This window comes from Staurois parvus, unplaced genomic scaffold (genome assembly GCF_062004578.1).
Source record: "Staurois parvus isolate SC_StPar_1 unplaced genomic scaffold, SC_StPar_1.0 ptg000734l, whole genome shotgun sequence".
NCBI lineage: Eukaryota > Metazoa > Chordata > Amphibia > Anura > Ranidae > Staurois > Staurois parvus.
In genome coordinates, this window is record NW_028318530.1 from 1299989 (window position 1) to 1322500 (window position 22512).

Sequence of the window (22512 nt, forward strand, 5' to 3'; positions counted from 1 at the left end):
TGGACTGTGGGGGGTCCCTTTTGAGATATGGATATGATACATTCTAGCATTTTACAGTTTTAAAACATTGTATCATTTATCTAGTTTTCAATCAATTGTTTATTCTGGTATCATTGTGTGATAATACAATTTAAGGCCCCTTTCACACCAGTGATCTGATCAGGTCAGCCTGTAAGTTTTGCACGTGGACCGGATTGGAAGGTCAATGTATTCCTATGGATGACAGGTGTAAACAGACCTGTGCCTATTTCCAACTGCCTCTGGGTCCGAACCGGTCCACTAAAAAAAAAAAAAAAAAAAAAAAAAAAAAAAAGTAGAAGACGACTGCATCCTCTTCCATTTGGGCAGACCGGATTGGAGGCAGCGAGTATAATCGGACAGTGGAGTCCACCCACTCTGCTTCGATCAGCAGGGGATTCCCTTCTAATCGTAGTGGGAGGCTCCCGTGTGAATGGGCCCTTAGACCAATTCATTTCTGTTCAGTTAAAAGGGTTAAATTAGTCTCGATTCATTCATGGTCATCATGGTACTTCACCAGCCCTTCAACCTGTGTGCTCAGAGATGCCTCTGGTCTAGAAGGACCCTAGAAATGCCCCTGTGTTATAGAAGTTCAGATGACAAGTAAATGTAGCACTGGGCAAGCAGTTGAGAAAGCCAATGTCAAAGCAGCAAATTTCCCTCACTGCAGAAAACACTGTGAAAGGATGACTTGAATCTTTTAAACAGACTGGAAGCAAAGGACTGGACTTAGACTATGGAATACCGGCTGGTGCAAGGTGAATAAACACAGGTGTATAAAGATTTGGTATATGAAAACAGAATGTACACATTTAGAGATGTAGGAGCATATACTGCATAGGCACCATGTTTAACTAAGTAGTATGCACAGGAAATATACAACTGCTAAACAATTTCACATATTACTGCTCACTTGATTTATCTATAGTGCTGCTCTCTGCCAATTTTTATTGCAGATTATCCGACATGTCTTTCATTATGCTTTGTTTGTACTATCCATAGAGTGTGAATTCCAAGTTTTTACTCGGTTAATGAATGAAGTGCTTCGAGACAATGCCAAAGAATTCATTCTATTATTGTAATGGAGCATGAAGAAAGGATGTGCATTGCTATGGTTAAATTCTAAACTTCATCTAATGGACACAGAAATAGTGCTTTTGTCGGATGTAGAACATATTACCTTTCCTAAGAGATGTATCTCTTAAAGTGGACCTGAACTTGAAAAGTGAAGATGTGCTATTTTATAGGGAACAGCTACAAAATGTGTTGTGTCTAAGCAGTACCCTGAAAACCTTTATTATTAAATCCATCTTGAAAAAAATAGTATTAAACTTCCTATGCCTAGGCGCTTCTGTGCCTACAGGAACTATAGTAGTACATCTGCAGCATAACGTCAACTATGGCACCCTACTTGTGACTGCTAGTCTCACAAGATTTGGAGTGAGATTTGGTAACGTCACCACTGTGCCGCTTACGGTTCTTCTTACTGTAGAGAAATCTGTACCTGTGGATCTGAAATGATCTCGCTGCATCTGCTGCATTCATTTAGTGGGTCTGTGATTTCAACACCCCTCCTGCTGCCTTTTGATCATCACACCCCAGTTATCAGATCAGCAGTCTTCATGGGTACAACTCTGACATAAGAAAACAAAGCCTTGCCTCTACAAAAGGTAGCCATCTCCACATAGAGATACAGTGGAAATTAAATCATGGCAAGTCAGTAAGAGAGGAAAGGAAGACTACAGGCAATACTGCTGACAAGCCTTCTACTAGCCTCTTATTGGCATAACTTCTACAATACAGGTCATCTTTAAAGTGATATCAAAAGGCAATCTAGAAAAAAATAATAAACATATTATACTTACCTACTCTGTGCAGTGGTTTTGCACAGAATAGACCCAAACCGCCTCTTCTTGGGTCCCCTGCCAGCACCCCTGGCCCCCTCCTCCTGCCAAGCGACCCCACAGTAACCAGCTTGCTATTGGGGCACCCAAGCAGGCTCGCTCCCCAACTGCTGCTCTGCGTGTCCATTTACACAGAGTGTGGCTCAACCCCGCCCCTGCTCTCTCCTCATTGGTTCACTGGCTGTGATTGACCAATGGTTCCCGTTGCTGTCTGAAAGCGCTGAACTGTTTCTATAGTTCTTTAATGTGACTTACGAATCCCTGCCGCTGAAGAGTGCTACTATGAGTGTTTAACCCTCTGCATAACCTGTCTGTGGAGATAGCGGTATACTGTCAATTAACCAATCATCTTAGTGTATTGCTGAGTTTTCTCTCTCTGTATAAAAAGGAGGTGGTGGCAGTGTGAAGCGTTACTTGCGTAATTAACCAGACCCAGTAACAATCGCATTCAGGCTGCCGATACGTCAATTGTGGTCCAATTAGCTGGGAAATCGGTGTGCAGGGTGCAGCTCGATGTGGCATTGTTACGCACAGGACATCGCAGTTTTAGATTGGCTAGTCCTTCGGTCACGGGTTTGGTGAGAAGGGCTGGGGTCTTACGCCGCGCCCGTCACACCGACCAATTTCGACTGTTGGTACTTTGAGGCCTACTGACTACAAAGTACCATAGATAAAACATATTACTGGTGCATGTTCTTTTTGTTGTCGTTTCCTGCTATGATTGCAACAGGTCAAACTTCACCTTACTACAACTAACTTTTTTTAAACACTAAACATTTGCATCCATTTATAAAATACTATTAGGCATTACTTCAAGCAGATATCAGACATATTCACCAACCTTCCTTAGCAGATTTAAAAAAAATAAAATCTGGCTGTAGATCATTTCCAATAAAAAAAAAAAAAAAAAAAAAAAAAAAACACCATTCTGGCACTCTGATTTCCATCCTTAGAAGTAAATAACTTCTAATACCTAATTAAACTAAAAACTGGAGCCACAAATATAAAGAGACACACTATAAAAGCTCACGTATTTCCGCTCTTAATTTGTGGCCACATGCCAGTTCCAGACCTGCTCAATTCATGATCTCAATGAATGCAACGAACCAAAAGGAGTCTCTAATTACATGTACTAATTGCACCAAGATTACAGGTTTATAGAAAGAAAAATTGTACATATAAACAAAACAAAAAAACAAGAAAAAAAAAAAGACAGCAGCCCACCCACACTGCCTGCAAATTATTGGTGTGGAGAAAAGGCAGGCACAAGGGGCTAAATATATGCCATGTGTCACCCCTATAACATGGAAAGAACAACCTACACTGTACACATGCTGTTCTATGGTACTGAACTATAAAATGTCACTGAGCAGTGTCTGGATTTACTATGGCCATACAGTATAACATTACTCTACCATTACCAACAGTATTATATTAAAACAATGTATTTTTTATGAAGTCACATCAGTTTGGTTTGGAGTTGGTTTTAATGAGTCCCTTCAGTTTGGCAAAAATAAAAATTATTTATTTGACCAGTTCATATCACTTTTACTATTCAGACTGCTTTCCTGTTCCCCAAAGTAACCTAGAGTCCCATTTTTCTATCACAGTTCACATACACAGCAAGGACAGTTAAGGTGGAAGTCAATTAAAGGAGAAGTAGGTCACTCACTTAAGCCGGCCATAGAGGGAGTGCTTTTCTTTCCTGCAACCACGGGTTGCAAGAAAGAAAATTGCTAAATTCCCCCATCAACACACTCAGTGTTGATGAGAGAATCCGTCCCGCAGAGCGATTGGGTACAATCAGCCTGCTCATACATGGTTCAAATCTTGGCCAGTGCCTGCTGAACCAGCCAAGATTGGAACAGTCTATGGCTGGCTTTAGTTCTGCAATCTTGTGACCCATATTCCGTCGCCTAATGCCCAGTGCCTGACATCAATGAGACAGTCCAGGCTCTGGAGGGATCCTGACTTTAAAGTTGGGATCCACCCAGATTCCTGACTAGCAGCTCCAGTGAGACCTGGAGGGGTAGAGCAAAGAGCCTGTGACTGAAAGTCAACAACTCTCTGCTCACTGAAGACCAAGAACCAAGCGATCAGTGGTCTTTGCTCAGTTCTTGGTCTTAGAAGCGACGGTGAACAGATCCAGCATCACCCATCCACCTAGGTAAGTACAGGTGTGTTCAAAATAATAGCTGTGTGTTGAAAAAAGTGAATAAAGCTCAAAATCCTTCTAATGGCTTTTATTTCCATACACACAAATGCATTTGGAACACTACACATTATATTCCAAATCAAAACATGAAGAAAAATATATCAAATTTGTGTTGTTCCTCTAAAAAAAAAAAAAATGAAGAAAAGTGAATATTAGACTGTTCAAAAAAATAGCAGTGTTTGTATTCTTCTTTACAAACTCAAACATTCACTACATAAACTGAAAAATGTTTGAAGATTTTGCTTTCCTTTGAATCACTTAATATTTAGTTGTATAAGCACTGTTTCTGAGAACTGCTGTACATCTGTGTTGCATGGAGTCAACCAACTTCTGGCACCTGTGAACAGGTATTCCAGCCCAGGATGATTGGACTACATTCCACAGTTCTTCTCTATTTCTTGGCTTTGCCTCAGAAACTGCATTTTTGATGTCACCCCACAAGTTTTCTATTGAATTAAGATCCGGGGATTGGGCTGACCACTCCATAACATCAATCTTGTTGGTCTTGAACCAAGATGTTGCACATTTACTGGTGTGTTTGGGGTCGTTGTCTTGTTGGAACACCCATTTCAAGGGCATTTCCTCTTCAGCATAAGGCAGCATGACCTCTTCAAGTATTCTAATGTATTCAAACTGATCCATGAGCCCTGGTATGCGATAAATAGGCCCAACACCGTACTATGAAAAACATCCCCATATCATGATGCTTGCGCAACCGTGCTTCACTGTCTTCACAGTGTACTGTGGCTTGAATTCAGTGTTTGGGGGTCGTCTGACAAACTGTCTCCGGCCACTAGACCCAAAAAGAACAATCTTACTTTCATCAGTCCACAAAATGTTGCGTCATTTCTCTTTAGGCCAGTCAATGTGCTCTTTGGCAAATTGTAACCTCTTCAGCACACGTCTTTTTTTCAACAGTGGGACTTTGCGGGGGCTTCTTGCAGACAGCTTGGCTTCACATAGGAGTCTTCTAATTGTAACAGTACTCACAGGTAACTTTCAACCTTCTTTGATCTTCCTGGAGCTGATTGTTGGTTGAGTCCGTTCCATTTTGGCTGTTCTTCTGACCATTCGAAAAGGTCGTTTTTTGCTTTCTTCCACGTCTTTCAGGTTTTGGTTGCCATTTTAAAGCATTTGCGATCATTTTAACTGAGCAGCCTATCATTTTCTGCACTTGTTTATATGTTTTCCCCTCTCCAATCAACTTTTTAATCAAGGTACGCTGTTCTTCTAAACAATGTCTGGAACGACCCATTTTCCTTAGAATTTCAGAGAGAAATGCACTATAACCAGCATGTACAACATTTGCTGCCTGCCTTCCTTAAATAAGGGCAATAATTGCCACTAGAGATGAGCGAATTATTAAAAAATTCGATTCGGTGAATTCGCGGAATAAATTTGATTCGAGTCGAATATATTCGCTGCGAATTTAACTTATAAAAAGGGTGTTTCTAGGCTTCAGAGAGCCTTTATATTAGTGCAGAACACTGTACCTTTAATTTAAATGCCCTTGGAGTCTGCTGGGGAAGAGAAATAATACTGTCAGTCAGTATGACATGCAGATGAGTGCTGTCGATCTTAGAATCACCGCACACTTCACTCATTTGGGCAGTCACGGGGCCAAAACCAGAGTGTGGAGCCACAGTGTGGCGGTGGAGGCAGCAGCAATGGGAGGCCATACAGCACCCTATGACAAAATGGAACCCACCAGCAGTGTGAGGAGACCTGAAAGTGGCACATAGCAGAGTGTGGCGATGGAGACAGCAGCAATGGGAGGCCGTACAGGGACCCATGACACACTCTGGACCTGGCAGCAGCATGAGGAGGCGGTACAGGGGCCCATGACAGATTACGGGCCTGGCAGCAGCAATGGGAGGCCGTACAGGGACCCATGACACACTCTGGACCTGGCAGCAGCATGAGGAGGCGGTACAGGGGCCCATGACAGATTACGGGCCTGGCAGCAGCATGAGGAGTCAGTACGGGGGCCCATGGCAGATTACGGGCCTGGCAGCAGCAATGGGAGGCCCGTAATCTGCCAGCACCCTATGACAAAATGGAACCCACCAGCAGTGTGAGGAGACCTGAAAGTGGCACATGGCAGAGTGTGGCGATGGAGACAGCAGCAATGGGAGGCCGTACAGGGACCCATGACACACTCTGGACCTGGCAGCAGCATGAGGAGGCGGTACAGGGGCCCATGACAGATTACGGGCCTGGCAGCAGCATGAGGAGTCGGTACGGGGGCCCATGGCAGATTACGGGCCTGGCAGATGACGACGAGGCTGCCAAGTGCGATCAGCCTCATCATCATCAATTAGGGTCTCCGCCTCACTACTAGCCCCCTCGGCTGCGTGTGGGTCAGGAGACAGACCTGTCTCTAGACCGGCTACCGAGCCACTCTCCTCGCCAGTACTTCTTCGCCTGGCTGCTGAAGAGGCGGATGTCTCCCCCCGTTCCGGACCGCCCTCTGTTAGCTCTTCCTCACTGTACAGTGGGGCTGAGCCCACAGCATGCGATACTTCGCTTGGTGAGGGAACACCAAAGGACAGGGGCAGGTAGAGGACACGTGATTTCAGTGGGCTTGCTCCCGGGCCATGCCAACTAACGGTTGTGTCTGACGTACCTACCGACCGTTGGCTGTAGGTGTCAGAGGTGACCTGGGAAGAGGAAGACGACCGAGCCAACCAATCGATGACGGCAGGGTTGTCGGTGGAGACACGACCGCTGGATGACACCGGGAGCACTGGCCTCTGGCTGCGACTAGTGCTGCCTCGACCCCTTCCTCTGCTGCCACGTCTGCTCGCTCCTGAAACATTGCCTCCTCTGCCACTCCTCTGCGTGTTGTCTGACATACTCTTTAATTCAACGATTCTGTGTCCCTGAGTAACGATTCTGTGTCCCTGAGTAACGATTCTGTGTCCCTGAGTAACGATTCTGTGTCCCTGAGTAACGATTCTGTGTCCCTGAGTAACGATTCTGTGTCCCTGAGTAACGATTCTGTGTCCCTGAGTAACAATTCTGTGTCCCTGAGTAACAATTCTGTGTCCCTGAGTAACGATTCTGTGTCCCTGAGTAACGATTCTGTGTCCCTGAGTAACGATTCTGTGTCCCTGAGTAACGATTCTGTGTCCCTGAGTAACGATTCTGTGTCTGTCCCTGAGTAACGATTCTGTGTCTGTCCCTGAGTAACGATTCTGTGTCTGTCCCTGAGTAACGATTCTGTGTCTGTCCCTGAGTAACGATTCTGTGTCTGTCCCTGAGTAACGATTCTGTGTCTGTCCCTGAGTAACGATTCTGTGTCTGTCCCTGAGTAACGATTCTGTGTCTGTCCCTGAGTAACGATTCTGTGTCTGTCCCTGAGTAACGATTCTGTGTCTGTCCCTGAGTAACGATTCTGTGTCTGTCCCTGAGTAACGATTCTGTGTCTGTCCCTGAGTAACGATTCTGTGTCTGTCCCTGAGTAACGATTCTGTGTCTGTCCCTGAGTAACGATTCTGTGTCTGTCCCTGAGTAACGATTCTGTGTCTGTCCCTGAGTAACGATTCTGTGTCTGTCCCTGAGTAACGATTCTGTGTCTGTCCCTGAGTAACGATTCTGTGTCTGTCCCTGAGTAACGATTCTGTGTCTGTCCCTGAGTAACGATTCTGTGTCTGTCCCTGAGTAACGATTCTGTGTCCCTGAGTAACAATTCTGTGTCCCTGAGTAACAATTCTGTGTCCCTGAGTAACAATTCTGTGTCCCTGAGTAACAATTCTGTGTCTGTCCCTGAGTAACAATTCTGTGTCTGTCCCTGAGTAACAATTCTGTGTCTGTCCCTGAGTAACAATTCTGTGTCTGTCCCTGAGTAACAATTCTGTGTCTGTCCCTGAGTAACAATTCTGTGTCTGTCCCTGAGTAACAATTCTGTGTCTGTCCCTGAGTAACAATTCTGTGTCTGTCCCTGAGTAACAATTCTGTGTCTGTCCCTGAGTAACGAATCTGTGTCCCTGAGTAACAATTCTGTGTCCCTGAGTAACAATTCTGTGTCCCCGAGGAACAATTCTGTGTCCCAGAGGAACAATTCTGTGTCCCCGAGGAACAATTCTGTGTCCCCGAGGAACAATTCTGTGTCCCCGAGGAACAATTCTGTGTCCCCGAGGAACAATTCTGTGTCCCCGAGGAACAATTCTGTGTCCCTGAGTAACGATTCTGTGTCCCTGAGTAACGATTCTGTGTCCCTAAGTAACGATTCTGTGTCCCTCAGTAACGATTCTGTGGCCCTAAAGTCTCTCTGGCCCTAACTCTGTCCCTAATACAGACAGGTCTGTCTCTCTTGAATGACCGGAGGCTAATGGAGAATTGTAAGATGGCCGCAATTTATAGCTCCACCATTACACAGTGCTGGCTGGCTGGCTGCTGATTGGCTAATGCAATCACATGTCATGAATGAATGCATTATGGGTCAGCGCGCCTTGTCTGCGCGCCTTCCCAGAGATCCCCGCTCCGTCGCCACACATGTCGCCGCCATTTTTGGGAAAATTCGATTCGTGCATCCGAAGTTTGCTAATTTTCGGATTCGGCGCGAATCGAATTTTTCCTGATCTTCGAAACGAATTCCACTTCGCCATGTTCGATTCGCTCATCTCTAATTGCCACCTGTTTTTCACAGAATGAATGACCTCACTAATAGAACTCCACACTGCTATTATTTTGAACATGCCCCTTTCAATTAGTGATTCAATTACACAGAATCAGCAGCATGCATGTCATGACTGTTGGGTCTGTTGGATTTCTATTACTCTACTATACCTGCTAGTAAATTATTTGCCATGTAGAAATATCATTTCTACCAAAAACAGTGATTGATCAGGTTAGTGATGTCTGACTGCTATTATTTTGAACACAACTGTATGTTTTTGTTTTTTTTTAATTCCTGAACTTCTCTTAAGTCGGGCAGTCAGTAGGGTTTTTTGGCTGCTTTGGATTCCATTTACCAATCCAAAAACAAACACCTTATGCAGATAGTGTCCTTTGCATGAATCAAACGCAGAACCCCATTTATTTAAAGCAAATGCTAATGATATACACGTGAACTAGTCATAGATAGAACAGATACAAATTATTGCAGCTAGGCATTTCCTACTAAATCTTTAAATAACATACATACAGTATATATATATATATATATATATATATATATATATATATATATATGTGTTATTTAAAGATTTAGTAGGAAATGCCTAGCTGCAATAATACTATACTTTTGCAGGTAGAACAGCTAAGGTTAATGTTACAGCACTAAAGACATTTTAGACAGCTCTGTCCTTCCAATATTGTGTCCACAGCGTGGGAGATACCCTTCTTTGTTCTAGCAAGACTGTGTCCTGCACACAAAGCCAGCTCCATAAAGACATGTTTTATGTGGTTTGCTGTGGAGGAACTTGATGTGGTCTGAACATCAACCCTTATGTGATGAATTGGAAAGCCAATTGCAAGACAAATCTTCCCATTCAACCTCAGTACCTGGCCTCACAAACTCTGAATGGGCACAAAATCCCATAGCCAAACTTCAAAATCTCACAGAAAGCTTTGCTAAAAGACTGAAATCTGTTCTAGTTGCATAGGAAGAGGGTGACTCCATTAATGGCTACGTTTTGGAATAGGATATCCAATCTCATATAGATGTGTGTCCACACTCTACTTTGCTCAAGTAGCCATGATGTCGCTCTCCGGGAACTAACAATATAGAATGGATATTGGGTACCATTTATATTTTCAAATACTTGTCTGCTTCCATGGATCAAATACATAATCTTTAAAAATGTGATTTTTATTTTTTTAAGATTAACATTGTATTAAATTAAGTAAAGAAGGTTAAATGAAAGAAGTGATTTTGCCTAATCAATATGATATAGGATTAAAACCCTCCTCCCTCCACAGTCAGACTGCCCTGTCACATTTGTTGTAAGATTAACCAGTGGTGTAATCAAAAAAAAAGATACCATGGCACAAGTGGCTACTTTCCCTACTGAAGCAATGAGTTATGACTTCATTTTCAGTTTAGAACAACAATGCTTGCGGAATGTCAGATCTTCAGAACATGCTAACATATGGAATGCTTTGAAGATATGCCATATCTGGCCAGAATTCTTTGGTTAAACACGCTATAATTCACAATGCAGACCACATATAGGGTCTTCCTTCTGTTTGGTTTTGTGTTATGAGAAAAGACAGGTATGAAGGAGGTCACCAGGCAGACTGGCATGCTCAGTTTTTTTCATCTAGTCTGTTTAACAACCAGTTCTTCTGACAGTCTGATGATCAAACCATGAACCCCACAGAAATAAGCATGCTCTGTAAATCTGAGCCCCAGTATAATAAGGGGAAGGGGTAATGTTTTCTTTTAGAACTAATAAAATAAACCTGAAGTGAAATTTCAGGCTATTACCTAACTATGCTTAAACCTGCTCCCACCCCCTTCTAAATCCTATTCTATCTACCCTGTGAAGGAAGATGCTTATACTTACCTACATTGCAGGTACTCCAGTCCAGTCATGTGATCTCCCCAGGGATGGGCTTCAGGGGAAAGGAGGGACAGCCATCAACTGATGACTCATAGCAAGCATATGGGTGCCATTGCGGCCCTTGCATTTCAGCTATTGTTGGTGACCTCTACTGTCCCCTGCTACTGTGGAGATCACATGACTGGACCAGATTGCTCTCAGAATAGAAAAGAATAAGCATCTTCCTAATACAAGGTAGTTAGAATAGGATTTAGAAGGTGGTGGGAGCAGGTCTAAGCATAGGTAGGCAATAGCTTGGAATTCCACTTTAAAGCTGAACGTTCTTTCTTTAACCACTTGCCTACCGGGCACTTATACCCCCTTATTTACCAGGCCAATTTTCAGCTTTCAGCGCTGCCGCACTTTGATTGACAATTGCGCGGTCATGCAACATTGTACCCATATGAAATTTTGATCATTTTTTTCTCACAGATAGAGCTTTTTGTGGTATTTAATTGCCACTGGGCGCTTTACTTTTTGCGCTATAAATACAAAAAGTGCAAAAAATTTGAAAAAAAAAAAAAGTTATTTTGTTTCTATTATAAAATTTTTCAAACAGGTAATTTTTCTCCTTCACTGATGTGCGTTGATGAGGCGGCACTGATGGGCACTGATAGGCAGCACTAAAGGGCACTGATAGGCAGTACTAATGAGGTGGCACGGATAGGCGGCACTAATATGCAGCACTGATAGGCGGCACTGATAGGCGACACTGATGGGTACTGATAGACGGCACTGACTGGCATCACTGCTGGGCACCGACTGGTGGCACTGACTGGCACAACCCCTGGGCACTGACTGGTGGCACTGACTGGCAGCACTGGTGGGTGGGCATAGGTGGGTGGCACTGCTGGGCACAGGTGGGTGGCACTTCTGGGCACAGGTGGGTGACACTGCAGAGTGGCACATGTGGGTGCACTGCTGGGCACAGGTGGGTACACTGCTGGGCACAGGTGGGTACACTGCTGGGCACAGGTGGGTGATCTGCTGGGCACAGGTGGGCGGAGCTAGTGGGCGCACTGCTGGGCACAGGTGGGCGGAGCTTGCGGGTGGCACTGCTGGGCACCGATCATCAGGGCACTGATGATCGGTGCCGATCCCCGCTCTGACAACTGCCGGTTCTCGGCAGTACTTTCCTCACGATCTGACAGCGTGAGGAAAGTGCAGCCGAGAACCGGCACTTGCATTTTCCTCTGATCAGCGTGTCATTGGACACCGCTGATCACGTGGTAAAAGGCCGCTGTGATTGGCCTTTTACCACATCACGTGATCAGCTGTGTCCATAGGACACAGCGATCACGGAGATCGCCGGGTGCGCGCCCAGGAGAGCGCGTTCTGGAAGGACGTCATATGACGTCCACCCAGAACTGGCCGGCCACAGTGCAGCCGTCATTCGGCTATCTGCGGTCGGCAGCTACAGTTGTGTCCAAAATTATTCAACCCCCAATGCTGTAAAGGGGTTTAGGGACTATAGTGTACATTTGGAATTGTATTCAGAATCAAATCCTACAAGGACGTTGTAACTACCCAAATGCAACTAAAATGACATCAATTGTTTATGTAATACAGTAGTAAATGGTTCTTATGTGGTTTCTTCATTGCCACAATTATTCAACCCCTTAAAGACTACCACTCTGAAGAACAGAGGTTCATACAGGTGCTTTCCATCAGGTATTGAAAACACCTGTGGATGTCACCGAGCAGCAATCAAGCATAATAAGCACCAATTAGGCAGCTTTAAAATGACTGTGATACTCAGCTCCTTCTAGACATTTACTGGTGTGGTTACAAACATGGTGAAGGCAAGAGAATGGTCCAGGAAGACAAGAGAAGAGGTGATTTCTCTTCACAGGAAGGGCAATGGCTATAAGAAGATTGCAAAGATGTTAAACATACCAAGAGACACCTTAGGAAGCATCATTCGCAAATTCAAGGCAAAGGGCACTGTTGAAACGCTACCTGGTCGTGGCAGAAAGAAGATGCTGACTTCGACTGCTGTGCGCTACCTGAAGCGTAGAGTGGAGAGAAGTCCCCGTGTGACTGCTGAGGAACTGAGAAAAGATTTGTCAGATGTGGGTACAGAAGTTTCAGCCCAGACAATAAGACGCACACTGCGTAATGAAGGCCTCCGTGCCAGAACTCCCAGGCGTACCCCCTTGCTGTCTCCAAAGAATAAGAAGAGTCGACTGCAGTATGCCAAAAGCCATGTGGACAAACCACAAAAGTTGTGGGATAGTGTTCTGTGGACTGATGAAACAAAATTAGAACTGTTTGGGCCCATGGATCAACGCTATGTTTGGAGGAGGAAGAACAAGGCCTATGATGAAAAGAACACCTTGCCTACTGTGAAGCATGGTGGAGGGTCAATCATGCTTTGGGGCTGTTTTGCTTCTGCAGGTACAGGGAAGCTTCAGCGTGTGCAAGGTACCATGAATTCTCTTCAGTACCAGGAGATATTGGATGGAAACGTGATGCAGTCCGTCACACACCTGAGGCTTGGGAGACGTTGGACCTTTCAACAGGACAATGATCCCAAGCATACCTCCAAGTCCACTAGAGCATGGTTGCAGAGGAAAGGCTGGAACATTTTGGAGTGGCCATCGCAGTCACCAGACTTAAATCCGATTGAGAACCTCTGGTGGGACTTAAAGAAAGCAGTTGCAGTGCGCAAGCCTAAGAATGTGACTGAACTGGAGGCCTTTGCCCATGAAGAATGGGCGAAGATACCCGTAGATCGCTGCAAGACACTTGTGTCAAGCTATGCTTCACGTTTAAAAGCTGTTATAACTGTAAAAGGATGCTGTACTAAGTACTAAGATTGAATGTCACTTGGGGGTTGAATAAAACTGATAATGCTGTGAGCACAGAAAAGACATTTGTGGTTATTTCATTATAACTGTTATGTTATATTTGTCTGACCTACAAGTGCCTCTTTAATGTAAATGTAAGCAAGATGACTGAATGATCAAAAGCAATGTCAAACTGGCCAAAACACTCAATTTCAGTGGGGGTTGAATAATTTTGGACACAACTGTAGTTAATCCATTCTAAATACCCCAAATACTTACTTTATTGTCTGATCATGTGACAACCTGGATCCTAAGTCTCCTATTTTCTTGACTGCAGAGAAAGAATGTCCCTTTTCAACAGTCCATGTTATTACCTGGGTGTCGTGTACACTTCCAATTGGTTGTCCAGCTGTGGGGCCCTTGGAAGACTGAAGTGGCAGGATGACTACAGGGACAGGCAACTGGTCTACTGCAGCACTGGATTCACCAGTTGAGATTCCCAGAAGCAGAGCCAGCAAAATGACAATGAATTGGCAGACTTACCGGTAACCATCTAAAGCTGGCCATACATGGACCGATACCTGGTTGTTCAGCAGGGACAGCCAAATTTCCATCCATGTGTGGACACTGTGGTTGAACAGAAGTCAATTTACTGATCGACTTTTGTTCAACCGCCCTGTTGGTATTTTTTTCACTTGATCAGCAATGCAGGCAATAGAAATAGGAAAGCAGGGTGACTGGCAGGATCACCAGGTAGTTCACATAAAACAATACAAAGAACAGGATACTTAACACAGGTATATGGTACAAGGAATAGGAAATGTTGGGGTTACATACTCTTTAACCCTCATCAGTTCTCCCGAAGTGCATCTTTAAATTCATTATGTTGGCATTCCCTACCTTACTCTCTAAGGCTGCTTTCACACTGAAGAGTTTTTGAAACGTTTTTTGCGTTAAAAAAAAAAGTGCAAGAAATGCTGAATACAAATGCTTCCCTATGTATGTCTTCACACTGGTCTGTTGCGATGTAAAAAAAAAAATCTTCCTTGCCACATTTCTGGGGCGTATTTGGTCAGTTACAAAAACAAAAAAAACACACACACCAAAAACACACCGCCCCATTGCAGTGCATTGAAAATGTGGCAAAAAACGCACCTGTTTCGCAGGTTTTAAGTTACATGTCCTGTGAAAAACGCACCGCAATCACAGTAAAATCGTGGCAAAATCACGTACACATTTTTAACCACAGCTTTGCTACGGATCAGTGTGAAAGTGTCATTTTACTCCTAGACATCTTCCTTTTAGAGCAGGTGTCATAGGAAGATCTCCCTTTACATCTTGTTCTAGGGACAACTCTAAAAGCTGTCAACAAAATAAGTACTATTTATCCACCAAGAACAAATAAGAAATGAGCTTACTCGCAGAGTAGGATTCCATTTTCCAGTCCCGTACGAAAGTCTTTGTCGCCAAAGCTTCTACCCGTAACTTGCTGACAAAGAAAAGGGAAACAAAAAAAAAAAAATGATTACATTTTGCAAGAAATATTTTGCCATTAAAAAAAAAAATAATCACCGCATGTGTATGAAGTCAGTTATGAAAATCTCAGGGATTGCATAGAGAAAAAATTGAAGGTGGTAGGGCTATATGACTGAAAATGCAATCCTATTACCAGTCACTCACTGAAACATGGATCCTATTAAAACACTATAATCCTACAGGGCAATATAAACAGATCTTGTTTGAAATCAATAAGTCCATTATATTTGAAGATGGCTACATTTTAAGTTTTCCATATAATCAACAAAAACATTATAATCTGATTGCGTAGGATGTTTAACAGAGGTTGTTAAATAAAATAATCAGGTTGCATTCACATGGCATAGTAGCTGGATATTGTACAATCAGATCACAACATGTGTAGGTACAAGAGCTCAGCAAATTCCTGACTTAATACACACTATAATAGTGCTTTAGGTCAATAATAATTCTTGTAAAAAAAAATTCACATACTTTTACTTATACATTTCTAATTATTCCAAGCAGACCAAGTTTTCCAGAAAGCAGGACAATGACAGGGGTTGGGGCAAACAATAACACTGTCAGGGGGATTACGCCTGTTACTGCCTTTTTTTTTTCTTTTATTGCAGTGTCAGTTTGTCCAGCCCTCCCCTTCCCAATCATTGTTACTTTTGCTTCACACTTAGCTTGTTTATAAATGTGAAATATAAGTAAGGGATGTGAAATGAGACAGTAATATTTAAAATATATAATAACCACACACAGATATTGGTATAATTTTCCTTTAAAGCAAACAGTAAAATTGGCTTTTTTTATACCGAACAAGAAAGCTACTGTACTTGGTGTGTATGTTCCTTCCTTCACATGCTGCCTCATGTCAACCGCTCGTCTGTTCCCGGGACTTGGAGGCACACACGTACTGTTATTTACAATTGTTTTAACACCTGCCATCTCCATCAACGTTGCCTCATCTATTATTCAGTTCAGTGATAGTTCAGCTTGCATTGCCTACTCTGCGCACAACTATTTCACCTGCAAGAGCTTTATATGTAAAACAATAAAAGACATGAGTGTGCACGCAAATTTTACATGTGGCAGGGAGTAAGCTTTATGGTGTGCATCGCAGCCAACAGACCTGGTCTCGGCCTGGGTTCACACTGATGTGGTCTGGAATTCACAGCGTTTTCTGTGCGATTTACGCACATCAGAACTGCACCCCGTTAATGCGAAGTGCTGCGGGCGTGTATGATAAGTTAACAACACCCCGAAATTGGCCCGAAAAACATGGTGCAATGTGCAGAATTGGATCGCATAGATGTGAATACCCATGCAAACACATTCTAGTGCGAACCCAAAAAAGGAACCTGCACCTTTTTGGTGTGGATGCAGTGTGATTTAAGCCATACATAATGTATGGCTCAAATCGCACCTCACACAATTCGTATATGATTTGCACAGAAATGCCGTGCGGTTCCTGTGCGAATCACATGCGATATACTGCACCGCATGAGTGTGAACCTAGCCTCACTCTACAACTGGAATTGGGGGAAGCATAGCATTAAGGACCCATTCAGACCCGACACTTATTATGAGTTACCTCAATGCATGGTAGTGCATGTAATACTTTGTGGTGCCTCACGCAATACAGAATACGTCGGTGCAGCAGTGCACTGCACCACACTACAAGGTAAGTTCAATGTGCTACAATAAGAGTAGGAACAATTTTTCCTGGATTGGGCAGCGTGCTATAACGACGTGTTACTGCAATGCAATGTACAAATGGGCTTAAAGTAAAGTAAATTCAGTATGTTAGTAAAGTAAAACTATAGGTAAAATGTTAAAGTCATCAGCTGAAATATTCATGTAAATTGTCAAAGCGAAGTTCCACTCAAAAGCGGAAGCTCCGCTTATTTGCCTCCTCCATCCCCTCCACTGCCATATTTGTCACCTTTTGGGGGGGGAACGGATACCTGTTTTTGACAGGTACCCACTCCCATTTCCGTCTCACTTTGCCGCAGCGAAGTGAGCTGGAAGTTCGGCCCCCTCCTTTCTCCCCAGTCTACTGGGAACGTTTACAGGTCCCAGAAGACTGCCGGACCAATCAGGAGGTGCGGCCCAACTTGCGCAAGCGCAGTGGGCACCAGGCTGTGAAGCCGCAAGCTTTCACAGTCTGGGGCCCACATTTGAGATGCCAGCACCGTGGAGGAGAGAAGGAACGGCGCGGGTGAGTACATCGCTGGACCCTGGGACAGGTAAGTGTGTGCTTATTAAAGGTCAGAAGCTACAGTTTTTGTAGCTGCTGACTTTTAATAAACACAAAAACGGCTGGAACTCCGTTTTATTTTAGACTACATATTTTCATTTAATAAAAATCTGGCGAGACTGGTAGTGAATGACACTTCCTCTGACAGGTGACAATAATAAATTCACTGCAGCGTTGTCACCCTGTGCAGCCACTGTAGCTGTTAGGACTACAGGGCTGTGTGGTTACATACACTATGGAGGAGGGTTGCCAATCTGAGGGTTCCTCAATGCCAGACAATGTAGGGGTGCTCAACCTGTGGCACTTGACATCAAACAAGGGAAGGGCATGCCCGGGGGTCGGCAACCTGTTGACTGTGACCTGGACTTGCCAATCTGCCATCCCAGAGCATCAGTGTGCATTGAGGCAGTGGAGGGATCCGGCGCCTCATAAGCGAATGCTTCCTGTGTAGAGCCGCCTCCTGTCCTGGGCTGAATCATACCAATTGCATGAAATGCCAGCAGAAGCTGGTAGAGGAAAAGAAGGTCAGTGTATTAGACAACATACATACTGTGCTTTTGCAATGGGCATATTAGCACCTATAAAATGTATAACTATTTTCACACTGATCTGGGAGGGCAGTGCAGTTCACCTGTGGCTTTTCTGCACATTAGCTGCACTGAGCCATAGACTTCTATTATATCCAGTAGATTTGGTATGCTTTCTGAAAGTGCACCAAAACTCCTGAACGAAGGAGTTTGTGTGCTTTCAGAAAGTGCACTACACCCACAATATATAATAGAAGTCTATGGCAAAGCACAGCTAACCCATAAGAAAGCTGCAGGTGCACTGCACTGGACCCGCTGTGCGGGTGAACTGCAGCATAACCGTGTGAAAGCAGCCTTATAGGGGTGCTCAGGACAGTAAGGGCTCATTTACATTTGACGTTTGGGGGATGGTAAAACCAAATAGCAGAGATGTGTTTTTACCACACCCTCCCAACCACGATTTTATACTGTTTTTAGACCTAATAGAAAACCTTTACCTGGAAAAAAAGGATCACTAACCTAAATCACGCATTTTATTTCAATAAACACAGGTGGCTAATCTTACACCAATCATTAAATCAATTTGCATTGCACCACTAACAATAACAAAACAAAGACAAAACAGTTTTCATAATGAGATGCAAATTTGGTCCAGAAAAAACACAGAAAAAAAAAAATCACAAAGCCAAAAATTAAATATTGTATAGTAAAACTGCTCACTTTTGAAACTGTGGGCATTTTCAGGGATCAATATCCAACATCTGAAAACTTGGCACTGTTATGAACTGTGTTTGCATTTTTTCAATACATAAATCTCATGGGCCATATTTTATTTAACCAGTAGGAAACCAAAGTCATATTATTCTTTTCCCCTTTAAAGAAAAACTATATTTCAGAAAATTCTGCATCCCCCGGCTCCCTCAGGTCACTTTGCATGGCTACAGCACTAAAGGCATGGGTTATCCAACAGAAAGAGTTAAAATGCTGACAGTAGTTATAAATTAGGTTGCAGAAAAATATGTTTTCAGGCACCATATATTTCAATATAATGGTGAAAGTTTACACAGTACAGCAGAGGCCTCTGGCTCTGATTAGGCTGCCTGTCATTGTGTAGGAGGGGGAAAGATTCAGACATTGCAGAGCAAGACATTCAATCAATGACTGACCAGCAGACTGCATCTATAAGCAAAAAAAGGAAATAAAAATTAAAAAGTATTTGCTTCCCCCTTTCTGACCTGCCAGGCTGCACGCTCGGTTAAGTGTTTGGTATAGATTTTGCCAATTTTTTTTTAATTTTGGTGTGGGGTTCCCCTCAAAATCCATACCAGACCTAAGGGTCTAGTATGGATTTGGGGGGACCCCACAGGGGTTTTTTTTGTTTTTTTAATTGGGGCATGGGGCTCCCCTTAAAATGCCTGGTATGGATTGGGGGCACCCCCACGCTGTTTCTTTTCTCAAATTTTAATTGCCGGTAGTTCTTTGGTTTACATTCAGCTGTCAGTGGGCAACTCTGCTGACAGCTGAGGAGTCATCGGTTGTTAAAGACGCGGCAGTTGGCTTGCCGGCTTGCTCCTTAACAACCAGCTAACTCTGGCAAAACGCTGACACACAAAAGGGAAAGACGCCGGAAAAAAATATTGAGTTTCCTAAAATTCTTTATATGGCCTGCTGTATATTGCTAGGAAACCATCTGCATTGTTTGAGAAAATTGTACCATACAAGAGTGGCCAATAAGAAGCAGCAAACTAAAACCCAAAAGAAAAGCAAAAACTAGTGATCTCCGATGGAAAATTAAAACATAACTAAAAGCAAAACTTTGTTTTTGGATAGAGTGGAGAGCAATTAAAACACCTGTCAGATTTTATTTCTGTTTGTGCCCCCCGTTAAGGAGATTCACCTTCTCCATTTGTCCTTTTACCATTAACCACTTGCCCTCCAGAGGATTTATCCCCCTTCCTGACTATGCCATTTTTTGCATTAAGGCGCTGCGTCAGTTTAACTGACAATTGCGCAGTCATGCAATGCTGCATCCAAATTAAATTACATCCTTTTTTCTTACGAATAGAGCTTTCTTTCGGGGGTATTTGATCGCCTGAACGTTTTGTATTTTTTATGCTATGAAAGAAAAAAAAAAAAAGACTGACAATTTTGAAAAAACACCCCCAATATTTTTGACTTTTTGCTATTAAACATGTTCAGTAGAAAAACTTAAAAAAAAAAATCTTTAGGCCAAAATGTATTCTGCTGCATGTTTTTGCTAAACAAAAATCCCAATACGTGTAAATTAATTGGTTTACGTGAAAGTTATACCATTTACAAATGGCAGTATATATACGGAGATTTTTTTTTTTATTATTTATTTTTACTAGTGATGGCGGCAATCAGCGACTTATAGCGGGACTGCGGCGGGCATTCTGACACTGGGGGGGGGGGGGAACTGATTTGGTGTCATTACCATCCTCAGTAACACCAATACAGTGATCAGTGCTAATAAAAAGCACTGAAATTGTATTAATGGCACTGGGCAGGAAGGAGTTAACATCTGGGGCGATCACAGGGTTAACTGTGCGCTGTTTTACTAGGGGCTGTGTGTTTGTGCTTCACTGCAAGTACACTGCTTTGTGTGGCTGTGCTATGCTCAGCCACGCAAAGCAGTGTGCAGGATCTAACAGGGAGGAGAACTGTTCTGTTTACAATCAGTTCTCCCCCCCTTGGAGATCCTTGGCAATCAACGGGCGCCGGAAACTAATCACCAGCTGAGACATGGTGATTGACAGCTGCAGCGCACGCCCCCTATCCGTAAATGCAAAGTCACGTATATATACACGTGATTTTGCGCACCCCTGCCGCCCTGTAGCAGTGTATCTGCTATAGGGTGGCGGGAATTCGGTTAATATTGAAAGCAAAAGAAAATCCCAAATATTGGGTTGTCCCCAGAAAAGTAAGCTAAAATCTTCCAATGTGGACACTAGTTCTAGTGACCTGGGGGGTCCCAAAGAATTCCCTTAATTTTCAGGGATTTTCTCTCACTTCCTCTTAGGCTATGGGGCAAGAAGTGAAGGGAAATCTTCACAATGGGACGCAAGTTGTAAAAAAAAAAAAAAAAAAAAATCGACATAGGCTATAACCATCCTTTGCTCTATTAAAAATGAAAAAAAAAAGAAACCATCTCTGTGTTGCAACTTTGGTATAAGCCTTTGTGAAATGCTCTACCACTTTGTTCATTGTGGAACTACATACATTACTAAAACTTTAATTAAAACTATTGAAACAGAAAAGAGAAGCAAAACACCCTTTTGAACCTAGTGGCATTTATTTAACTCACCTATTTAATTTTTCATTGGCAAACAGATCTGTCTAACATATCAGGACAGATCTGTCTAATGCACAAGATATTGTAATAATTTCATGAACCTGGTATGTATTGTGGCTTCCAAGGAAAACACAACTCAGACACACAGTGGTCTACCAGCAGCAACCCAGCTATTGTCTGACCACAAACTGCAGAATAGACCGCTAATAAGTGGAAAGCAGTCATTTTTGGGTCATGGCAATGAAACAAAGTCGTATGTAGATAACGATCATATTTTCTGTGAATCACATACCAGTTTTCATAAACTTATGACCCAATTAGGAAATTCTGCACAACTTAAAACATTTTTTTCCCTAACACTTACAGTGAATAATTCTGGCACAAATCTCTGCAGGAATGCCAAATGAGATGTGTTGTATTTGTTGACTGAGAATATCAGACATAATAAAAATAAAGGATTAAAATGCAATAAATTGCCTAGTTGATCTAAGAAGTTGAATGTTGTATTTAGTCCTAAGGACTCATATACAGAAGCATGTTGCCCTGCTAGTCACTCTGCTTTCCTATTAAAAAATGGGCACACTAGGCATGAGAGAACAGCATGGTCAATCTTCTAGCTGTGCTGGGAACTCCAATGATCAGATTTGTGTTGACACCCCCCCCCCGCACAGCCATTAACTGGGCAGATTAGTGTGCTGCCATTTCTCCTCCCCTTGCTTACCAAGCTCCTTATGCAGCTGAAAACAGAGGGTATGTGATCACTTAAGAAAAATATATAAAACACTCTTTCCCACCTTTTTTTTTATAAGTGTACACATAAATGTTGTGCCTTTTATTTCTATTTCAAAAAGAATGGTTTGTTTTACAAAGTGAGGATTTCCATATGCTGTATTACCTAAAACCATAAACCGCCAAACATGAGATCAGTTGCCTCGTTAAAAAAAAATCACAAAAAAAGTTTAAAGTGAAACTAAACCCTCCTATCCTTTACAGCCAAGGAAGGTGCCATCTTAGCCTTGATATGATCTGCATACAGTTGCCATGGTGCTCCACATTTGATTAGTTATAACTGCCATTGTATGGCTTGACACTTCGGTGTAACACATATAAATGTGACAGGCGTGGCACGCCTTGAATGTAACTGCTTTGAGAAACTGTTAAATGAAAGTTCTGCTTTAAAGTGATATTAAAGGCATTTTTTTAAAATAACAAACATGTCATACGTACCTGCTTTGTGCAGTGGTTTTACACAAAGCAGCCCTGATCCTCCTCTTCTCAAGTCTCCCAACAGCACTACTGGACCCTCCCTTCTGCCTAGTGCCTCCAGAGCAAGCAGCTTGCCATAGGTGCACCCAAGCAGGCTCCATCCCAAGCTGCTGCTCTACATGTCCATTCACACAGAGCCGTGGCTTGGCCC

At 43.1% G+C, this 22512-nt stretch overlaps 1 protein-coding gene across 7 annotated transcripts in view; it reads right to left on the minus strand.

Annotated features, from left to right (window-relative positions):
* LIMCH1 (LIM and calponin homology domains 1) overlaps window positions 1–22512 on the minus strand; it is a 370228-nt gene that overhangs the window by 231271 nt on the left and 116445 nt on the right. For all 7 annotated transcript variants that reach the window (XM_089654009.1, XM_089654005.1, XM_089654006.1 and 4 more), the window contains one exon: window positions 14893–14963. In XM_089654009.1, coding sequence (XP_089510135.1) covers window positions 14893–14963 — 71 coding nt within the window. The remainder of the gene's footprint in view (window positions 1–14892; window positions 14964–22512) is intronic.